This window comes from Urocitellus parryii, chromosome 9 (genome assembly GCF_045843805.1).
Source record: "Urocitellus parryii isolate mUroPar1 chromosome 9, mUroPar1.hap1, whole genome shotgun sequence".
NCBI lineage: Eukaryota > Metazoa > Chordata > Mammalia > Rodentia > Sciuridae > Urocitellus > Urocitellus parryii.
Window position 1 is genome coordinate 11217582 of NC_135539.1, and position 17497 is coordinate 11235078.

The 17497-nt window shown below is 41.3% G+C and overlaps 1 protein-coding gene across 3 annotated transcripts; it reads left to right on the top strand.

Moving 5' to 3' along the window:
• The first annotated feature begins 5116 nt into the window (after positions 1-5116).
• Positions 5117-16233, top strand: Mpv17l (MPV17 mitochondrial inner membrane protein like). 3 transcript variants are annotated; one of them, XM_026409274.2, is made up of 4 exons: positions 5117-5426; positions 8778-8848; positions 15323-15352; positions 15547-16233. In XM_026409274.2, exons 1-4 carry the CDS (start codon positions 5117-5119, stop codon positions 15724-15726), a joined length of 591 nt encoding a protein of 196 aa, XP_026265059.1. In that variant the 3' UTR covers positions 15727-16233. The 3 variants fall into 3 exon arrangements, with proteins under 3 accessions (XP_026265059.1, XP_026265060.2, XP_026265061.1); XM_026409276.2 differs by having other exon boundaries at positions 5327-5371; XM_026409275.2 differs by lacking the exon at positions 8778-8848.
• The last annotated feature ends 1264 nt before the right edge of the window (positions 16234-17497 follow it).

Consider the following 17497-nt stretch of genomic DNA (forward strand, 5'->3'; position numbering starts at 1 on the left):
TTCTATTTTACTTGGCAGCCCTAACCATAACCCACCCCACTTCCAGCTCCAGGTCTCCTTTTCTAAGAACCAAATTTTTCTATTTCTTTCAACAAATTTGGTTAAGAGAATTGTGTAGGAATCATTAGGGAGAGTTTCTTTTCTTATAGATCATATGAATTTCTTCTAATTTAGACAGGAATTGGATTTAAAAAAAAAAACATAGAAAATACAAATCCCTGGATTTGGAGACGTAGCTCAGTGGCAGAACACTTGCCTAGCATTCACAAGCCCCTGGGTTCAATCCTCAGCCCTGGGAAGAAAAAGAAGCAGCAGCAATTATAAGTCCTTTCTAAGCCTCCAGTTTATTGCCTGACACATAATGATACTCAATAAATTATTTTTTCAACTCTTTTTGTAATTCTGGAATTATTTAAAAAATTTAAAGTTAAAAATCAGGCCACAAAGCAACTCTTAGCAAATACACACACAAAAAGGTATAATTCCTTGCATCTTATCAGATTGCATGAAATTAGAAATCAAAATGACAAGACCCTATAGAAATTATAAAAACACATGAAGATTGAAAAATACACTTTTGAATGATGAATGGGTGAATCAGGGAAGAAATTAATTTTTTTTTTGCTCAAATGAGAACAGTTAAAAAAACATATCAGAACATCTGGGACATTATAAAGACAGTTCTAAGAGGAAAGTTTATAGTTATGAGTGCCTACACTAGAAAATCAGAAAGATCCCAAATACACAACCAATGGTGAATCTCAAGTCCCTTGAAAAAAAGAACAACAAACCAATCCCAAAACCAGTGGAAGGAAAGAAATAAGATCAGAGCTGAAATCAATGAACTTGAAAATTAAAAAAATAATAATACAAAGAATCAGTGAAACAAAGTTGGTTCTTTGAAAAGATAAACAAGATCTATAAGCCCTTAGCCAAACTAACCAAAAGAAAAGGAGAGAAATTCCAAGTTAATAAAATTAGAGGAGAGGAAAGGAGAAAATACTACAGACATCACAGAAACCCAGAGCTCATTAGGGACTATTTTGAAAATTTATAGTCCAATAAATTGGAAAATCTAGAAGAAATGGATACATTTCTAGACACATATAATCTAACAAAATTGAATCAAGAGGACAGAGGAAACAAACAGACCAATAACTTGTAATAAGACAGAAGCAGTAAAAAAAAAAAAAAAAAGCCTCCCTACAAAGAAAAGCCCAGGACCAGATGGATTCTCAGTCAAATTCTACCAGACATTTAAAGAACTAATGTCAATATTCCTCAAATTATTCCATGAAGTAGAAAGGGAAAGAACACTTCCAAATTCATTCTATGAAATCAATATCATACTCATACTAAAACTAGATAAGGATGCATTAAGGAATGAGAACTACAGACCAATATCCTGGATGAACTTAGGTACAAAAAGTCTTAATAAAATATTAGTGTTCAACAAAATATTATGAAGATTGTACATCATGAATAAAACATTGGTTTTATTCCAGAGATACAAGGATGGTTTAACATTCAAATCAATAAATGTAATTCAGCACCCATGCATGATAAAAACACTGAAGAAATTAGGGATAGAAGGAAGCTACCTCAACACTATTTATGAAAAACCAAAGCCAATCTCATAATAAATGGGGAAAAACTGAAAGCATTTCCTTTAAAATCTGGAACAAGACAAGGATGCCCACTCTCACCCCTCCTATTTATTATAGTGCTAGATATTTTAGCCAGCACCATTAGGCAAAAGAAGGGAATTTAAAAAGGAATAAAAATAGCAAAGGAAGAAGACAAACTGTCACTGCAGTTAATGATCCTATATTTAGAATGTCCAAAAAAACCCTATTTTATTCACAATAGTCTCAAAAACAAAAAACCGTAGGAATAAATCTAGAAGGCTAAAGACTTCTACGATGAAAACTACAGAACACTGAAGAAAGAAATTGAAGAAGACCTCATAAGATGGAAAGACCTCCCATGTTCATGTATAGGCATAATTAATATTATTAAAATGGCCACACTACCAAAGGCAATATACAGATTCAAAGCAATCCCCATCAAAATACCAATGACTTAGAAAAAACAGTCCTAAAATTCATTTGGAAGAATAAAAGATCCAAAATAGACAAAGAAATCCTAAGACAAAAAAGCAATGCTGGAGGTATCAAAATACCTGCCTTCAAATTATACTATAGTAACAAAAACTACATGATTCTGACATAGAAACAACACATATACCAGTGGTACAGAATAGAAGACACAAAGACAAACCCACAGAGATATAGTCATCCGATCCTTGACAAAGGAGCCAAAAAATGTACATTAAAGAAAAAGCAGCCTTTTAAATGGTGCTGGGAAAATTGGTTATCTACATGTACAATAAGGAAACTAGACCTTTATCTCTCATCTGTACAAAAATCAACTCAAAATGGATGAAGAACCTAGGAATTAGACCAGAAACTAGGCAACTCCTAGAAGAAAATGTAAAGCCAATGCTTCCAACATATAGGCACAAGTAATGACTATCTCAATAGGACCCCCTAAAGCTCAGGAAATAATGTGAAGATTTAATATATGGGATGTTATCAAATTGAAAAAAAAAACCCTTCTGCATAGCAAAGGAAACAATTAGGAATGAGAACCTACAGAATGGGAGAAAATCTTTGTTAACTATTCTTCTATTATGGTTTAGGTATTAGGTCTCTCCCAAAAGCTCATACATGAGACAATTCAAGAAAGTTCAGGAGTGAAATGATCAGGTTATGAGAGCCTTAACCTAAACTGGGTTAATATTAACTGGGTGGTAACTGTAGACAGGTAGAGTCTGGTTGAAGGAGGAGGGTCATGGGGGGCATATTTTGTGGTATATATTTGTCCCTGGTCTGCAGTGTCTCTCTTTACTTCCTGGTAGCCATGTCCTGAGCCACTTTCCTACACGTTCTTCTGCCATGATGTTCTGCCACCCATTAGGCCCAGAGAAATGGAGCTGGCTGTCTATGGACTGAGACCTGTGAAGTTGTGAACCCCCAAATTAAGTTTTCCTCCTCTAAAATTGTTCTTCGCAGATTTTTTTTTTTTTTTGGTTATAGTGGCAACAAAGCTGACTAAAACATCTTCTGATAGAGGATTAATGTTTAAAATATGTAAGAACTAAAAAAACTTATCACTAAAAAAAATCCAATTAAATGGACAAACAAACTAAACAGATGCTTTGTAAAAGAAGAAATTCAATGACCTACAAATATATGAAAAAATGTTCATCATTAGCAATTAGGGAAATGCAAATAAAAACTACACTGAGATTTCATCTCACACCAGTCATCAAGAATATAAGCAGGGGGCTGGGGATGTGGCTTAAGCCGTAGCACGCTCGCCTGGGTTCGATCCTCAGCACCACATACCAACAAAGATGTTGTGTCCGCCAAGAACTAAAAAATAAATATTAAAAAATTCTCTCTCTCTCTCTCTTTAAAAAAATAAAAGAATATAAACAGGGCTAGGGTTGTGGCTCAGTGGCAGAGAGCTTGCCTAGTACATGTGAGGCACTGGGTTCAGTCCTCAGCAGCACATAAAAATAAATAAAATAAAGGTATTGTGTCCAATTACAGCTAAAAATTTTTAAAAATAAAGGCATTGTGTCTCTCTACAACTAAAAATTATTAAAAAATATAAAGAGTAGTGAATGCTAGAGAGGATGGGGAGAAAAAAAGAACACCTTTAAACTGTTGGTGAGATTGAAAATTAGTATAGCCACTGTGGAAATCAGTATGGAGGTGCCTCAAAAGACTAGGCTTGGAACCACATTATGACCTGCAATACCACTCCTCAGTATTTATCCTAAAGAACTGAAGTCAGCATACTACAGTGACACATGCACAATTCACAATAGCCAAACTATGGAACCAGCCTAGGTGACCATCAACAGATGAATGGATAAAGAAAATGTGACACATATACACAATGCAGTTTTATTCAGCCATAAAGACAGTGAAATTATGTCATTGGCAGAAAAATAGATAAAACTTGAGAACATATGTTAAGGGAAATAAGTCAAACCCAGAAGGTCAAAAATCATGTGTTTTCTCTCATAAGTGGAAGCCACAGAGGAAAATGGAGAAGAGAAGAGAGGCAGGGATCTCATGAAAATCAAAGGAAAATCAGTAGAGTAGAAGCTAGGAACCAAGAGGTGGGAAGAGTGGAGAGAAAAATAAATGAATAAATTAATTTTTTTTTAACGTGGAAGAAAAAGTTTAAAAATACACATTTAAAAATTAAGTAAAATAGGATAAACAGAAAATGTGGAAAGAACAGGAAAATAAGTAAGGAGAAAATGAGTTCCATGAGGGCAGAGCTTCTACCTGTTCTGGTGTCCACTGACCCCTGCTCACGGGACAATGCCCGTGAACTCAGGCTGTTGTGGGGAGGCAGTGACAAACGAGGGCCAACTGAAGAGAAGACAGTAGGCACACTGGCCCATCTCACATTCACGAAAATCTCGGATTTTAACCTTTGTTTTTCTCCAAAAGAAGTGACACTGTCAGTGTATTTTGTGTGCTGAATGAATTCCTTGCATGCAAGCATTTAGAATACATTGCCATTTTTTTTTTTTGAGCCTGAATCTTTTATTTTGTGAGACAGAATTCACAAAATTCATCCTTTTAAAGTACGATCAAATGTCTTTTAGCATATTCACACAGTCCTGCAAACCATCGCTCGGGGCTGATTACAAAACGTGTTGGTCACTCTTAAAAAGAACCCCAAGCCCCGGTAGCAGTCCCTTTTTGTTCTCACATGGCCCAGCCCTGACCACGACTAATCTACCTTCTGTCAGTCTGGATTTGCCTATTCTGGAGATTTCATGCAAATGGACTCTAGCACTGCGCGGACCAGGCGCTTTCCAAATGCTCAGCCCCCACGATGGCCAGCGGCCTCGGGATTGGACGCGCGGGCTGGGCGTGCGCGGGGCGCCCAATCGCTCTTGAGCATCCGGAGGAGGCAGGTGGAGGTGGAGGTGGAGGTGGAGGTGGAGGTGGAGGTGCTGAGCTCGCGGGCGGCGGGCGGCCGAGGCGGTGCAGTAAGGCGGCTGGGCGGGTGCCCAGGCACCAGCATGGCTGGATGGTGGCGGGCACTGCCGCGCGCGGCCCAGCGCTACCCGTGGCCCACCAACGTCCTGCTCTACGCCGGGCTCTTCTCGGCCGGCGACGCGCTCCAGCAGCGGCTGCGGGGCGGCCCGGCAGACTGGCGCCAGACGCGGCGCGTGGCCACCCTGGCCGTGACCTTCCACGCCAACTTCAACTACGTGTGGCTGCGCGTGCTGGAGCGCGCGCTGCCCGGCCGTGCGCCGCGCGTGGTCCTGACCAAGGTGCTGTGCGACCAGCTGTTCGGAGGGCCCATCGCCCTCTCGGCCTTCTATGTCGGTGAGGGGCCAGGGCAGGGTCCAGGGGACCCGGGTACTAGCGGGCCTGAGTGCAGAGATTAGGGTACTGGAGGCCCAGAAGGAGGTTAAAGGACTGAGGGGGCGGAGGATCCTCGCGCACTGTTGCAGGGACGGAGCACTGAGGCAGAAGCAGGGAGCTCTGGAGGTGGGGACCAGGTTTGAAAGCCCTGGGGTGGGGACTGGAGGCTGGGAACCCGGGCTGAGGTGCCTGGGACTGGAAGTTGAGGTTTCTCAGAGAGAGGAATTAGGGAAGCCTGGGAGCTGGGGAGTCCGGTGGGCCAGGGATCAGAGCAGAGGCGATTTGGACAGAGTTCAAGAGTGGACATAGGTAGGGTTTGGGGTCCTTTCCCTAAACCCCAGCTTGACTCTGTAGCAACTGCACTCCTTGGAGGCATCCTGCTGCTGGAAAATTCATGCTCTGGGTCCAACACACCATCAAAGTGCTAGGGGACCCAGAACTGTGGGGAGCAGAGCAGGTGGAACCTGTCGCTGGGCCTAGTTGCCCGGAAAATCCACGCCCAGGGTCCTAGTCCTGCTTTGGTAACAAGATTTTCCATGGGGGTCTCACTCAGAATTTGAGGGGACTCTATACCTGCAAGGAAGCCTTCTCTTCAGAAAATGTGTCAGCAGGTGGAAGGTCTGACTTTGGCAACCCTTGCCCGACCACCAAGAAATACAGAAGGGGTGGGTGGGTAGCTTTCCAACATCCTAGCAACTTATGAAGCCTCGATCCGGGCAGGTAACTGGGGAGGGACACTCATTTCTGAAGAAAATCTCTACAGTTTGCAACCTAACCTTGGCACTGGGAGTCACAAATTCCCTCCCAAATTGGGAGGGGACCTCTCTCAGTGGCTCAGTGACTCTTAAAACTGGTTGAGAGCAGGGAGCCACCAACTTGACGAAACATCCCTGCCCCAAGATCTTATTTAGGGAGGCCAACAGTAAAAATAGAACATAATCTTCTTTCGAATACCAGATAAATTGTAGCCCAGCTTGGTGACCACAGTCCCTACAGACCGTACAGGAATCATCAAAGACCTGGTTGCCTGTTGAAGTCTCAGCTCACCTCTGGCCGATGATGGGGTCAGTGCGATGGGGAGACTAGACAGCCTGAGAGCAGGGGCCTCCTGATTTTATTGGAAGATCTGTGCCTGGTCCCACAGTGGGCCTTCCCAACCAAGTTTGCAAATAGGTTCCTGTGCCTGTTAGTACAGTGGCCTTACACTGGTGAAGGGGTCAGGATTTGATTAATCTTCAACCAGTGAAGCAGGTACTCTCCTTATTCTCATCTTACAAATAGTGATTCACCACAAAGACCACATCTTTGGGCTGACAATCATGTTCTCGATCTTGAGACCCCGATGGTGAGCTGTTGTCTGTCTGAGGTCAGAAAAAGCTAAGTCTCAGTGGTTTTGGTCTTTTGTGATCGAGGCCTGAGGGCCCTGGTAGAGACTCCTGCTCAGATTGCTGCTTGGCTTTGGTTTTTGATTTCTCCTCCATTTTCCCTCTCTTCATGTTACAACAAAGAGGGAAGGCAGGCTGGGTGAGTTGGATGCTTGTTGAAGGTGTTACTTGGAAATTGCCTAAGTCTGATGATGTTTTGTGCCAGGACCACCTTGGGGAGGCAGAGTACTGACGGTTTTGAGGTCTGGCTTGGAATTGGACAGCTAGGTTGGACTCCACTGTTATTAGCCTCCCTAATCTTTTTTCCTTCTTTTAGCCTCACCTACTTTGGAGAATTGTTAGGCGGGTCAGGTGAAATGGTACACAGGAAGTGCATAGCATTAACTAATGCTGGGCAAGTGGAACACAGTATTACCAATATTTTTTTTTTTCCTGGGTTTTCTTTTGATTCTTGTTCTAAGAATCTCCTGCAATTGACTAACAAGTCTGATTTCCCCTCCTTGGTAATCAGGGTTGGGGGAGAATTTTTAAATCACACTGATTTTTATACCCTTCCTAAGAGAGTCTTCCCATCCCCAAATTTCTTTCCAGGGATGATGAAGTAGTTTTCAGGAAGGTTAAATTGATACCCTGCATTTAAACTCTGATTAGAATAATACTGATGGGAAATTTGTAGTTGCTAGAATATCCAGAGTCTACCAGCCTTTTTAAAATGAATAACATTAGGGTAGTGATGTAGCTCAGTGGTAGAGCATGTGTTTAGCATGCATTAAAAAAAAAGAAAAAAAAAGGAGGAGCTGGGGTTGTGGCTCAGTGGTAGTGCGCTTGCCTAGCATGCGTGAGGCACTGGGTCTGATTCTCAGAACTGCATACAAATAAATAAAATAAAATTCCATTGACAACTAAAAAATATTTTTTTTAAAAAAAGAAATTTAAAAATATTCAGCATTTCACAAATTGTTTGAAAACCTCACTGACAGGTTCATTATACTAATGCTACTTTGTATGTGTGTGTGGATTCTTACCATTTTTCTTTATTGAAAAAAATATTTGTTCTGCTATAAACTGTTATTCTAACTTTGTATTTGCCATTACTTTAAAATTTATCTAGTTTTTTATTTTTATTTTTTTTTGTACATGGGATTGAACCTGGGGCCTAAAACATATTGGGCAATCCTTGAGCTAATCCCCACACCTTTTTATTTCAAGACAGGATCTTGCTAAATTGCCCAGGCTGGCCTCAAACTTGAGATCCTCCTGCCTCAGGCTCCCTAGTGGCTGGTAGTATAGGAGTGTGCCACGGGGCTGGGCCACCATTTATCTAGTTTTGAAATGAAGATTATGTTCTGTTTTCACTGTTGGATCAAAAGGAATACATTGAGTGAGTGATTATGGCTGGTTACTTTGAATATGGGAATGGAAAACTTGAATAAGAACTGTTATACAGTAATATTTTACCTGGATCTGTAAAAAAAAAAAATTAAAAAAAATTTTTTTTGTACCATGGGTTGAACTCAGGGGCACTCAAACACTGAGCCACATCCCAGCCCTATTTTGTATTTTATTTAGAGACAGGGTCTCACTGAGTTGCTTAGTGCCTCACTTTTGCTGAGGCTGGCTTTGAACTTGGGCTCCTCTGCACCTGGCTAAAAAAAAAAATGTTTTTTTCCAGTGCTGGGGATCACAGCCAGGTCCTTGTACACAGTAGTCCAGAAATATTCCATTCAGGATTGGGGCAGAATTTTTAAATTACACTGATTTTTATACCCTTCCTAAGAGAGTCCCTCCATCCCCAAATTTCTTTCCAGGAATGATGAAGCAGTTTTCAGGAAGGCTAAATTGATACCCTACATTTAAATTTTGATTGCAATAATACTGAGGTACACCCCATCCCTAAAATTCTTTCTGTGTGTGCTTTTGTACATAGGTATGAGCATTCTTCAGGAAAAGGATGACGTACTTTTGGACCTGAAACAGAAATTTTGGAACACGTATAAGGTAAGATTTTGAAATTGTATTTGCAGATTTTTAACATTAAGTACGTTTTAGTAAAACTATTTTTAAATTAGGGTTCCAATTTGATTGGTCCAGTATCTCTATCAACATTTTGACAGAAGTCTTGAATTTCTTTTTTTCTTTCTCTTTTTTTCCCCAGGACTAAAGATTTTGAACCCAGGCCCTTGTGTATGCTAGGCAAGTGCTCTTCTGCTGAGCTACGTCCCCAGCCCTTTTGATTTTTTACTGGGAAACTAGATCTCTCTAAGTTGCTGAGGATAGCCTCAAACTTATGATCCCCCTGCCTCAGCCTCCCTAGTCGCTGGGATTAAGGCATGCATTAAATATTTTCAAATTGTTGTTTATATTTTATTCTTTCTTTCTTTATCTTTTTGTGGTGCTGGGGATCAAACCTAGGACCTTGTGCATGTGAGGCAATATATCCCCAGCCCTATGTTTTATTTTCCTTCCTTCCTTCCTTCCTTCCTTCCTTCCTTCCTTCCTTCCTTCCTTCCTTCCTTCCTTCCTTCCTTCCTTCCTTCCTTCCTTTCTGCAATGGGGTCTGGCTGTGTTGCTCCAGCTGGTCTCAGACTCCTGGACTCAAGTGATCCTCCTGTTAGCTGGGACTACAGCCGTGCACCACTGTACCTGATGGGAATTTGTTCTGACAGCTGACTGGAAAGAGACTTAGGGCTGTCTTTGCTTCTCATGGGTAGAAAAGAATCTCTTTATTTTACTCAACATTCATGATGATTGGGGGCTTTATAATATTTCTGCTTATGAGTGATCACAGTTTATTTTGTAAATTTCAGAGGCTAGCTGCAAAGTAGAAATTGGAGAATGTGAGTGGCTTTAATGAAATAGTTCCCACATTCAGAGCCAGTGTTTCCAGGTATGCCTTCTGCTGAGTCCTTGTGAAAAGAACCTTCTTAATGCCACAGAGGTATTTACAGAGAAGGATGATGTTTCCCAGGTTTCTCCCTAGGCTTGGAGCAAGTCTCCTGCTGTGCTGTTTGCTCAGTACAAATGCATACAATCCAGCCCCGCACACATTTCATTCATTTATTCAATAAAAAATCTGTTGAACACGATCCTAAGGCTTGGCAAAATCAGGAATATTTTTCATCTCTGGCCCAGAGCAGGTTTGATTCTATTAATAACAATGAGATAAAATTTCAGGATTCCAGAATGTATGCAGATGGGCCTCATGTTTCAGATGTATTTAGTTCTCCATCAAAAGCAGTGTCAAGGGGTGAGGGATGGAGCAGATTTCTGGCTGGAGCAATCGTATGTGTGGTGTGTCTTCATATGACATAGGACATGGAGGAAGGAGAGCCAATCAGAGAAAATAAGATAGGTTCAGTTTGGGAAATGTTGAATTTCAGATACTTTGGTCTATTGTGAGGTTTCTACTACACAGAAGAGAGTTCAGAGCTAGCGGTATTAGACATGGGAGAAATTGGCTGCAAACTGGGCTCTTTTTTTTTTTTTTTGAGAGAGTGAGAGGAGAGAGAGAGAATTTTTTTTTTAATATTTATTTTTTAGTTCACAACATCTTTGTTGGTATGTGGTGCTGAGGATCGAACCCGGGCCGCACGCATGCCAGGCGAGCGCACTACCGCTTGAGCCACATCCCCAGCCCCCAAAACTGGGCTCTTGATTCGAGTTTGACCAATGAAACTAATAGTACAAAGTGTTTGCAGTCAGAAGTATTCACAAAGAATCCGCCACAAAGGGCTATCTTGACTCCAAGTGGTAGTGTGAGTATTGGTTGTAAAGAAGCCACTTCTCTGCCCAATCCATGCTCTTTCTTTCTATATTTTTTGGTGCTGGGGACAAAACCCAGGGGTACTTTACCACTGAACCACATCCCCTGCTCTTTTTATTTTGGGACAGGGCCTTGCTAAGTTGCTGAGGCTGGTCTTGAACTTGTGATTCCCTGCCTCAGCCTCTCCCCTCATGGGGATAATAAAGGGGGATGCCACCACACCCCACTCCAGTCTGTGTTCTTTAGATGGAGGTGGGAAGGATGTGACTACTATATTTGTTGTTCATGTATAAGTAGTCCTTGAGCCTTTTGGTTTGTTTTTTCACTTTGTGCACAGAAGGCATGCAATTTCAGTCTCCTTTCACCAGCTGCAGTATTGGGGCTCAAATGTATTCTCTCTTAGAAGTCAATCTGAGCTGGGCGCAGTGGTGCACATCTGTAATCCCAGCAGCTTGGGAGCCTGAGGCAGGAGGATCAAGAATTCAAACCCAGCCTCAAAAGCAAGGTGCTAAACAACTCAGTGAGACCCTGTCTCCAAATAAAATACAAAATAGGGCTGGGGATGAGGCTCAGTGGTTGAGTGCCCCTGAGTTCAGTTGTTGGTACCAAAAACAAAACAAGTCAATTTGATATTACATTCTTCTCTTGCATAGTTTATAGTTTTTGTATAGTTGCTAAGTTGCTGAGGCTGAGACTTTGAACTTGTGATTCTCCTGCCTCACCCTCACCCATGCCTGCTGGGATTAGAGGCATGTACCTCCATGCCCTGTTGGCCACTGATTTTCTTTCTTTCTTTTTTGGTACGGGGGAGTGAATCCAGGAGCGCTCAACCACTGAGCCACACCCCCAGCCTTTTTTTGTATTTTTAAATTTAGAGACAGGGTCTCACTCACTGAGTTACTTAGGGCCTCACTAAGTTGCTGAGGTTGACTTTGAACTTGAGATCCTCCTCCAGAGCAGCTGGGATTACATGTACCACCACACCCATCTGCCACTGATTTTATTGACATAACATGGTGCCATCAGTGCTCAAACTTTGGTCTCTAACATCATTCCTTATAAAAAAAAAGAATGAATGAGGACTCCTTAAAGAAATGACTGGTTCCAAGACTAGGGAAGGACAGGTACAAGGTACAAGGTATTAGTTAAGCCTGGAACATCTGTTATACCAGAATGTAAGGAAGTTTTGTTTTTTGTTTTTTTTAAATTTCGGATTGAACCCAGAAGTGCTTAACCACATCCCCATTCATCAGGGACATTTCCTATTTTCTGAGCCTTTTGTTTTTCAATCTATTATGACATTGCTATCTCTGAAGAATTCTTCAGGACTGCAGAATACAGGACTGTATTCTTCCCCAGCCCTTTTTATTTTGAGACAGGGTCTCACTAAGTTGCTGAGGCTGGCCCCAAACTTGGGATCCTCCTACCTCAGCCTCCCAAGTTGCTGGACTTACAGGCATGCATCACCTTACCTGTCAGGAAGTAGATTTTTCTTTTTTTTTTTTTAATGTTTATTTTTTAGTTGTAGTTAGACACAATATCTTTGTTTTATTTATTTATATGTGGTGCTGAGGATTGAACCCAGGGCCTCACACGTGCTAGGCGAGTGCTCTACCGCTGAGCCACAACCCCAGCCTCAGGAAGTAGATTTTTCAAAAAGAAAAAAAAGGTGCGGCACAGCACAAGGACGTAGGAGCCAGCTTGAAGGGCCTCCCACTGGCTAAATCTGGGGCACCTGAGCACCAAAAATAATGGAACAGAGTAATGGATTATAAAACATAGAAAGAAGTAGGAAATCCTGAGTCTATACGGATAATGAAGAGAGAAATACCTGGGAGAGCAGAATGCTGGCAGCAGCGGGTCAAATGGGGGACCACTGCTGGGGATGGAAGCTCACCATGTGGCAGCCCATCGCAGGACAGTGGGCCAGAGAGAATCAACTGGAGGCAGAGAATCCACCCACAGGGAGGAGGATATCCTGAAGGGGAGGGGCTCCTGTTTGAATGGTCTTCGGTGCCTCCCTACAGGTTACATTATTGCTACCCAGGAGAGTTTCAAGGGTAAAAGAAGGGCAACTGTACAGTGGCAAAACGACACCACGAGCAGTGATCAAAATGAGCATCTCTGATCAGTGGCAGGTGGGCATCATGCGCCTTCTGATGGGATACCTCGAGGACATGACACCACCCACATGCAGTGTTCCAGCCAGGAATTATAACCCAAATCTAATCATGAGGAAACACAGACAAACCTCCCCATATTAAAATATTTGTTTTTATTCTAAGAGAAGCAAGACTTTACTCTTCAGAGATAGCAATGTCATAATATTTTTTTTTTTTTTTTTAATGTCCCTAATCAATGGAACTAATGGGACACGGCAAGTACATGCAATTCCTCATCCTAAAGTAGATCACGTACCATAAGGAAAAGAAATGACATGAAGGGACTGGGGTTGTAGCTCAGTGGTAGATCACTTGCCTTGCATGTGTGAGGCACTGGGTTTGAATCTCAGTGCCACATAAAAATAAATAAACAAAGATATTGTGTCCCTGAAGGCCCTTACATGGCCAATTGGAAAAATGGGATATGGACTGCCACCCCCATCCAGTGCGGGCAGCTGAACTAAAGTCACTCGTGTGAATTCGGGGTGATGCAAAATACCACACAGACACAGAATACCTTTTATAAGCTTCAGGTTGGCTTTCTCTGGCTCCTGGCCTCAGGCTCCACAAAAGGGGGACAAGAGAAGTCACGAGAGGCTGCGAGAGAGAGAGAGAGAGAGAGAGAGAGAGAGAGAGAGAGAGAGAGAGCGAGCGAGGGAGCACACACTTTGGAAATGGGCTTTTATTTGGGGGGACACTGTTTCTTAGAACATTCTATCCAAAAAAGGTAGAAGGGGTAGGATTACAAAGGAACAGGTGAGTGTAACTTAACCCCAGTGGGTGACACTTACTCCTGGAACCACTCCTTGTTATCCGGCTGGGGTAATGCCCAAGTTACTGTGACCTGGCACTACTGTGCCAGACTGAAAGCAATAATTCTCAGAATCCCGTACATCAGGACTTAAAGGCACCGTCATCCAGGGCGGCTCCCACAATGGACAATATATAAAGCATGGTCATTGGTAACTTTATTGAAATTGATAACTATATAACCTATAGAATTGTGGTGATATAAAAGAACATCCTAATTCTAAGGAAATAGATACTTAAGTATCCAGGGGTAAGGGGCAATTCTGTGTATAGCGTCCTCTCAGATGATCCACAAAACCATATCAGACAGATGCATGCATGCAAGTAGCCTGGAGAGGGGCGTGCATGGGCGGGGGCATGGAGGGATGGAGGCATGGAGCAAGCAATTAATAAAGCAAATGGGATAAAGTGTTAAAAAAATAGGTGAATTTGGGTAAAGAATACAGGAATGTTCTTTAGACTATTCTTTCCTTCCTTCCTTTCTTTTCTTTTCCTTTCCTTTCTTTCTCTCTCTCTTTCTCTCTCTTTCTCTCTTTCTCTCTTTCTCTCTCTCTTTCTCTCTTCTCTCTCTCTCTCTCTCTCTCTCTCTCTCTCTCTCTCTCTCTCTCTTTCTTTCTTTCTTTCTTTCTTTCTTTCTTTCTTTCTTTCTTTCTTTCTTCCAGGGATTGAACTCAAGGACACTCAACCACTGAGCCCCATCCCCAGCCCTATTTTGTATTTTATTTAGAAACAGGGCCTCACTGAGTTGCTTAGTGCCTCACTATTGCTGAGGCTGGCTTTGAACTCTTAATCAGCCTCCCTAGCTGCTGGGATTACAGGTGTACCACTGAGCCCAGCTTACTTAGACTATTCTTGTTAGTTTTTGTAAGTTTGAAATTATTTCCAAATATATGTATTTTTTTTTAACTATAAAAGGTGAGCCAGGAGGCTGAGGTTGTAGCTCAGTGGTAGAGCACTTGCCTGGTGTGTGAGAGGTATTGGGTTCAATTCTCAACACTGCATATAAACAAACAAACAAACAAACAAACAAATAAATAAAATAGAGGTCCATCAATATCTAAAAAAAAATTAAAAAAAAGATGATCTGGTGCAGTGGCTCAGACTTTTAATCCAGGTGACACAGGAGGCTGAGGCAGGAAGATCACACAAGTTCAAGGTCAGCCTCAGCAACTTAGTGAGGCCCTAAGCAACTTAGTGAGATTGTTTCAAAATAAAAAAATAAAAAGGGCTGGGGATGTGGCTCAGTGGTTAAGCACCCTTGGGTTCAATCCCTGGTACCCCCCCCCCCAAAAAAAAAAAAAGAAAAAGAAAGAAGTCAAGCCATATTTGAATGGGTTTAGCCTTCGAGAATTATTTTTTGCTACTTTACAAAAATACTTTGTTAAATTCTCAAATGAACATATACTTTAAATATAAAATATGTAGTACATGTAATATATATTAATGTAAAAGTACATAGTATATCTTTGGTTTGCAACTGTTTAGTTTAGAAACTTCAGAAAATATAAACAAGTGAAAAAAGAAAGTACGCCTGAAATGGGAACAGTCAAGAAAGAAAGAAAGAAGCGAATAGAGAAAGAAAGAAAAAAGGAAGAAAAGAGTAATCTGAATTTAATCGGCTTAGTCTGAAACAATGTACCACCTGGGCATTTTGTCTTCCGCATATTTCTTGTTCTTTTATAGAACTGTGTGTGTGAGATTGAAAAAGCATTCTAATCAGGTTTTTCCTTATTCCAGACAGGTCTGATGTACTGGCCTTTTGTACAGGTGAGTTTCAAACTCCTTGGAACCAAGGGCTGGGGTGTAGCTCCGTGGGAGGGGGCTTGCCTGGCGTGTCTGAAGTCTGGGGTTTGATCCCTAGGCTGCCAAAACAAAACCCCAAATAGACAAATAAACAAAACACTCAGAATGCCAACCCTGCCTCTGACTTGTGGAGCCCTTACAGACTCTCTCTGTTCCAGCTGACCAACTTCGGCCTGGTTCCCGTCCACTGGAGGACAGCTTACACTGGACTCTGTGGTTTCCTCTGGGCCACCTTCCTCTGCTTTTCCCAGCAGAGTGGCGATGGCACTTTGCAGTCGGCATTCGCCTTCCTTCACAGAAAAGAGGCCGATGTGGGAGGAAGGCGCCCAGGGAAGTGAGGAGGCAGGGCCCCCCTTAATGGGACTACCTTTTGTCCCCAAAGTGCACTGAGTTCCCTGCAGAGAAAGCGTTTCATTCATCAGGTCTGAGCTCCATTTTTGAAGAATCGCACTTCTGTACACCCAATTGCTTTTAAAAGATCCATGGTTCCTTTAAATTTCATCCAGATCTTCTCCCCCAGTTCTACTCTGAAAATCCTGCTTCTTTAAAGCTTTTGCTTTCCTGGTATTTTGGCTAAAATTGACTACAGTGGCAAAAGGGCATTTTAGAATTATTAATATTTCTGTTCTAATATTTTAGTGCCTGTTGAGTTCAGAGACCCCGTGCTACTTGTTTATATCTCTATTTTAAAATCTCAGGTTGTCTTCTAAACACTTTTGGATCAGATTACCTTTTATATCAAATATAGTCCTGACAGTGCATTTCTACTTACACAGAACTCAACCAAGGAGAAGACTGAATACTCAGATTTCCCCTCTGAAATACTCTATAATAATTATTATGCTGATGTTTAAATTCTATAAGTACACTTTTATCATCAAAAAAATAGAGTATGATGAGCATTCCAAACAGTATTTTATTGATGTACTCTACTTTTATATCATAATATCTAAGTATATTTTTAGTTAATGTTTTTTACTTTTGAGCATATTCATTGACTAAAACACCCCATTTCCTAGATATGTGAAATAAAATATTTGTCTTCTTAGTGAACTATATTGAATGAAAGTTCTAAAAAAACTAATAATTTTTCTTCTCTGAGAGGAGAAACTTGAGTCCATACTGTACCAGGGAAAATAGTTACCCCAAATCTCACACAGGTGTTTTGTTTTTTCTTCTTGAAAGCTCCCTGGGTCAACTTCAAGGTCTTGCTCATGCTAACAAGCACTGCTGAGCTATACCCAGCTCACTGATGTATTTTTAAGATTCAGTGCTTTAAAATTAATCTGTATACTTTAAAGTAGGTATGAGAAACTTGAGCCCGTCTTTCAGATTTATCCAGTTTGTCTAACCTCAACACCAGCAGGTTTAAAGATCATGTGACTAACTGGGTATGGTCATGTGGACGGTGTCCCAGTTATCCAGGAAGGTGAGGCAGGAGGACTCCTTGAGCCCAGTTTCAGCCACTTTCACTCAAGAGCTACCCCACAATTCTGTTGCTTCCAATGACCCGTTTCCCAATTTTCTAGATGTGAAGCCTTGAACTCTTTTTTTCTTTCTTTTTATTTTTGGTACTGGAGATTCAACCCAAGGTGTTTTACCACTGAGCCACATTCCCATCCATTTTTGTTTGTTTGTTTTTTATTGAGAGACAGGGTTTCACTAAGTTGCTTAGGGCCTTGCTAAGTTGCCCAGGCTGACCTTGAACTTGTGATTCTCCTGTCTTAGCCTCCTGAGTTGCTGGGCTTACAGGGTCTGCACCACCACACCTTGCCCCTGAACTCTTTTTTTTTTCCCCTTAAAACTCCTAATTTATCTTGAGAATTGATATTTAAGATCAACTTAAGAATGTATTTGTAAATTTTTAAATCTGTGATTTGTATAACTTGTAATATGTTTACATAATTCTTAAACATGTAACTTTTAAATATATAATTTATTTGAATTAATAGATGTTGATATATTTTACATTTGGACAATACTAAGAAAGTTTCTAGAAGGTTGAATTCTAAAACAATTTGTTATTTGCATTATTATACAACAGAAAAGCCATTTGTTAACACAAAGCAAATCGTGTCATCGAAAAAGTGTATCCAGGATAATTAAGTA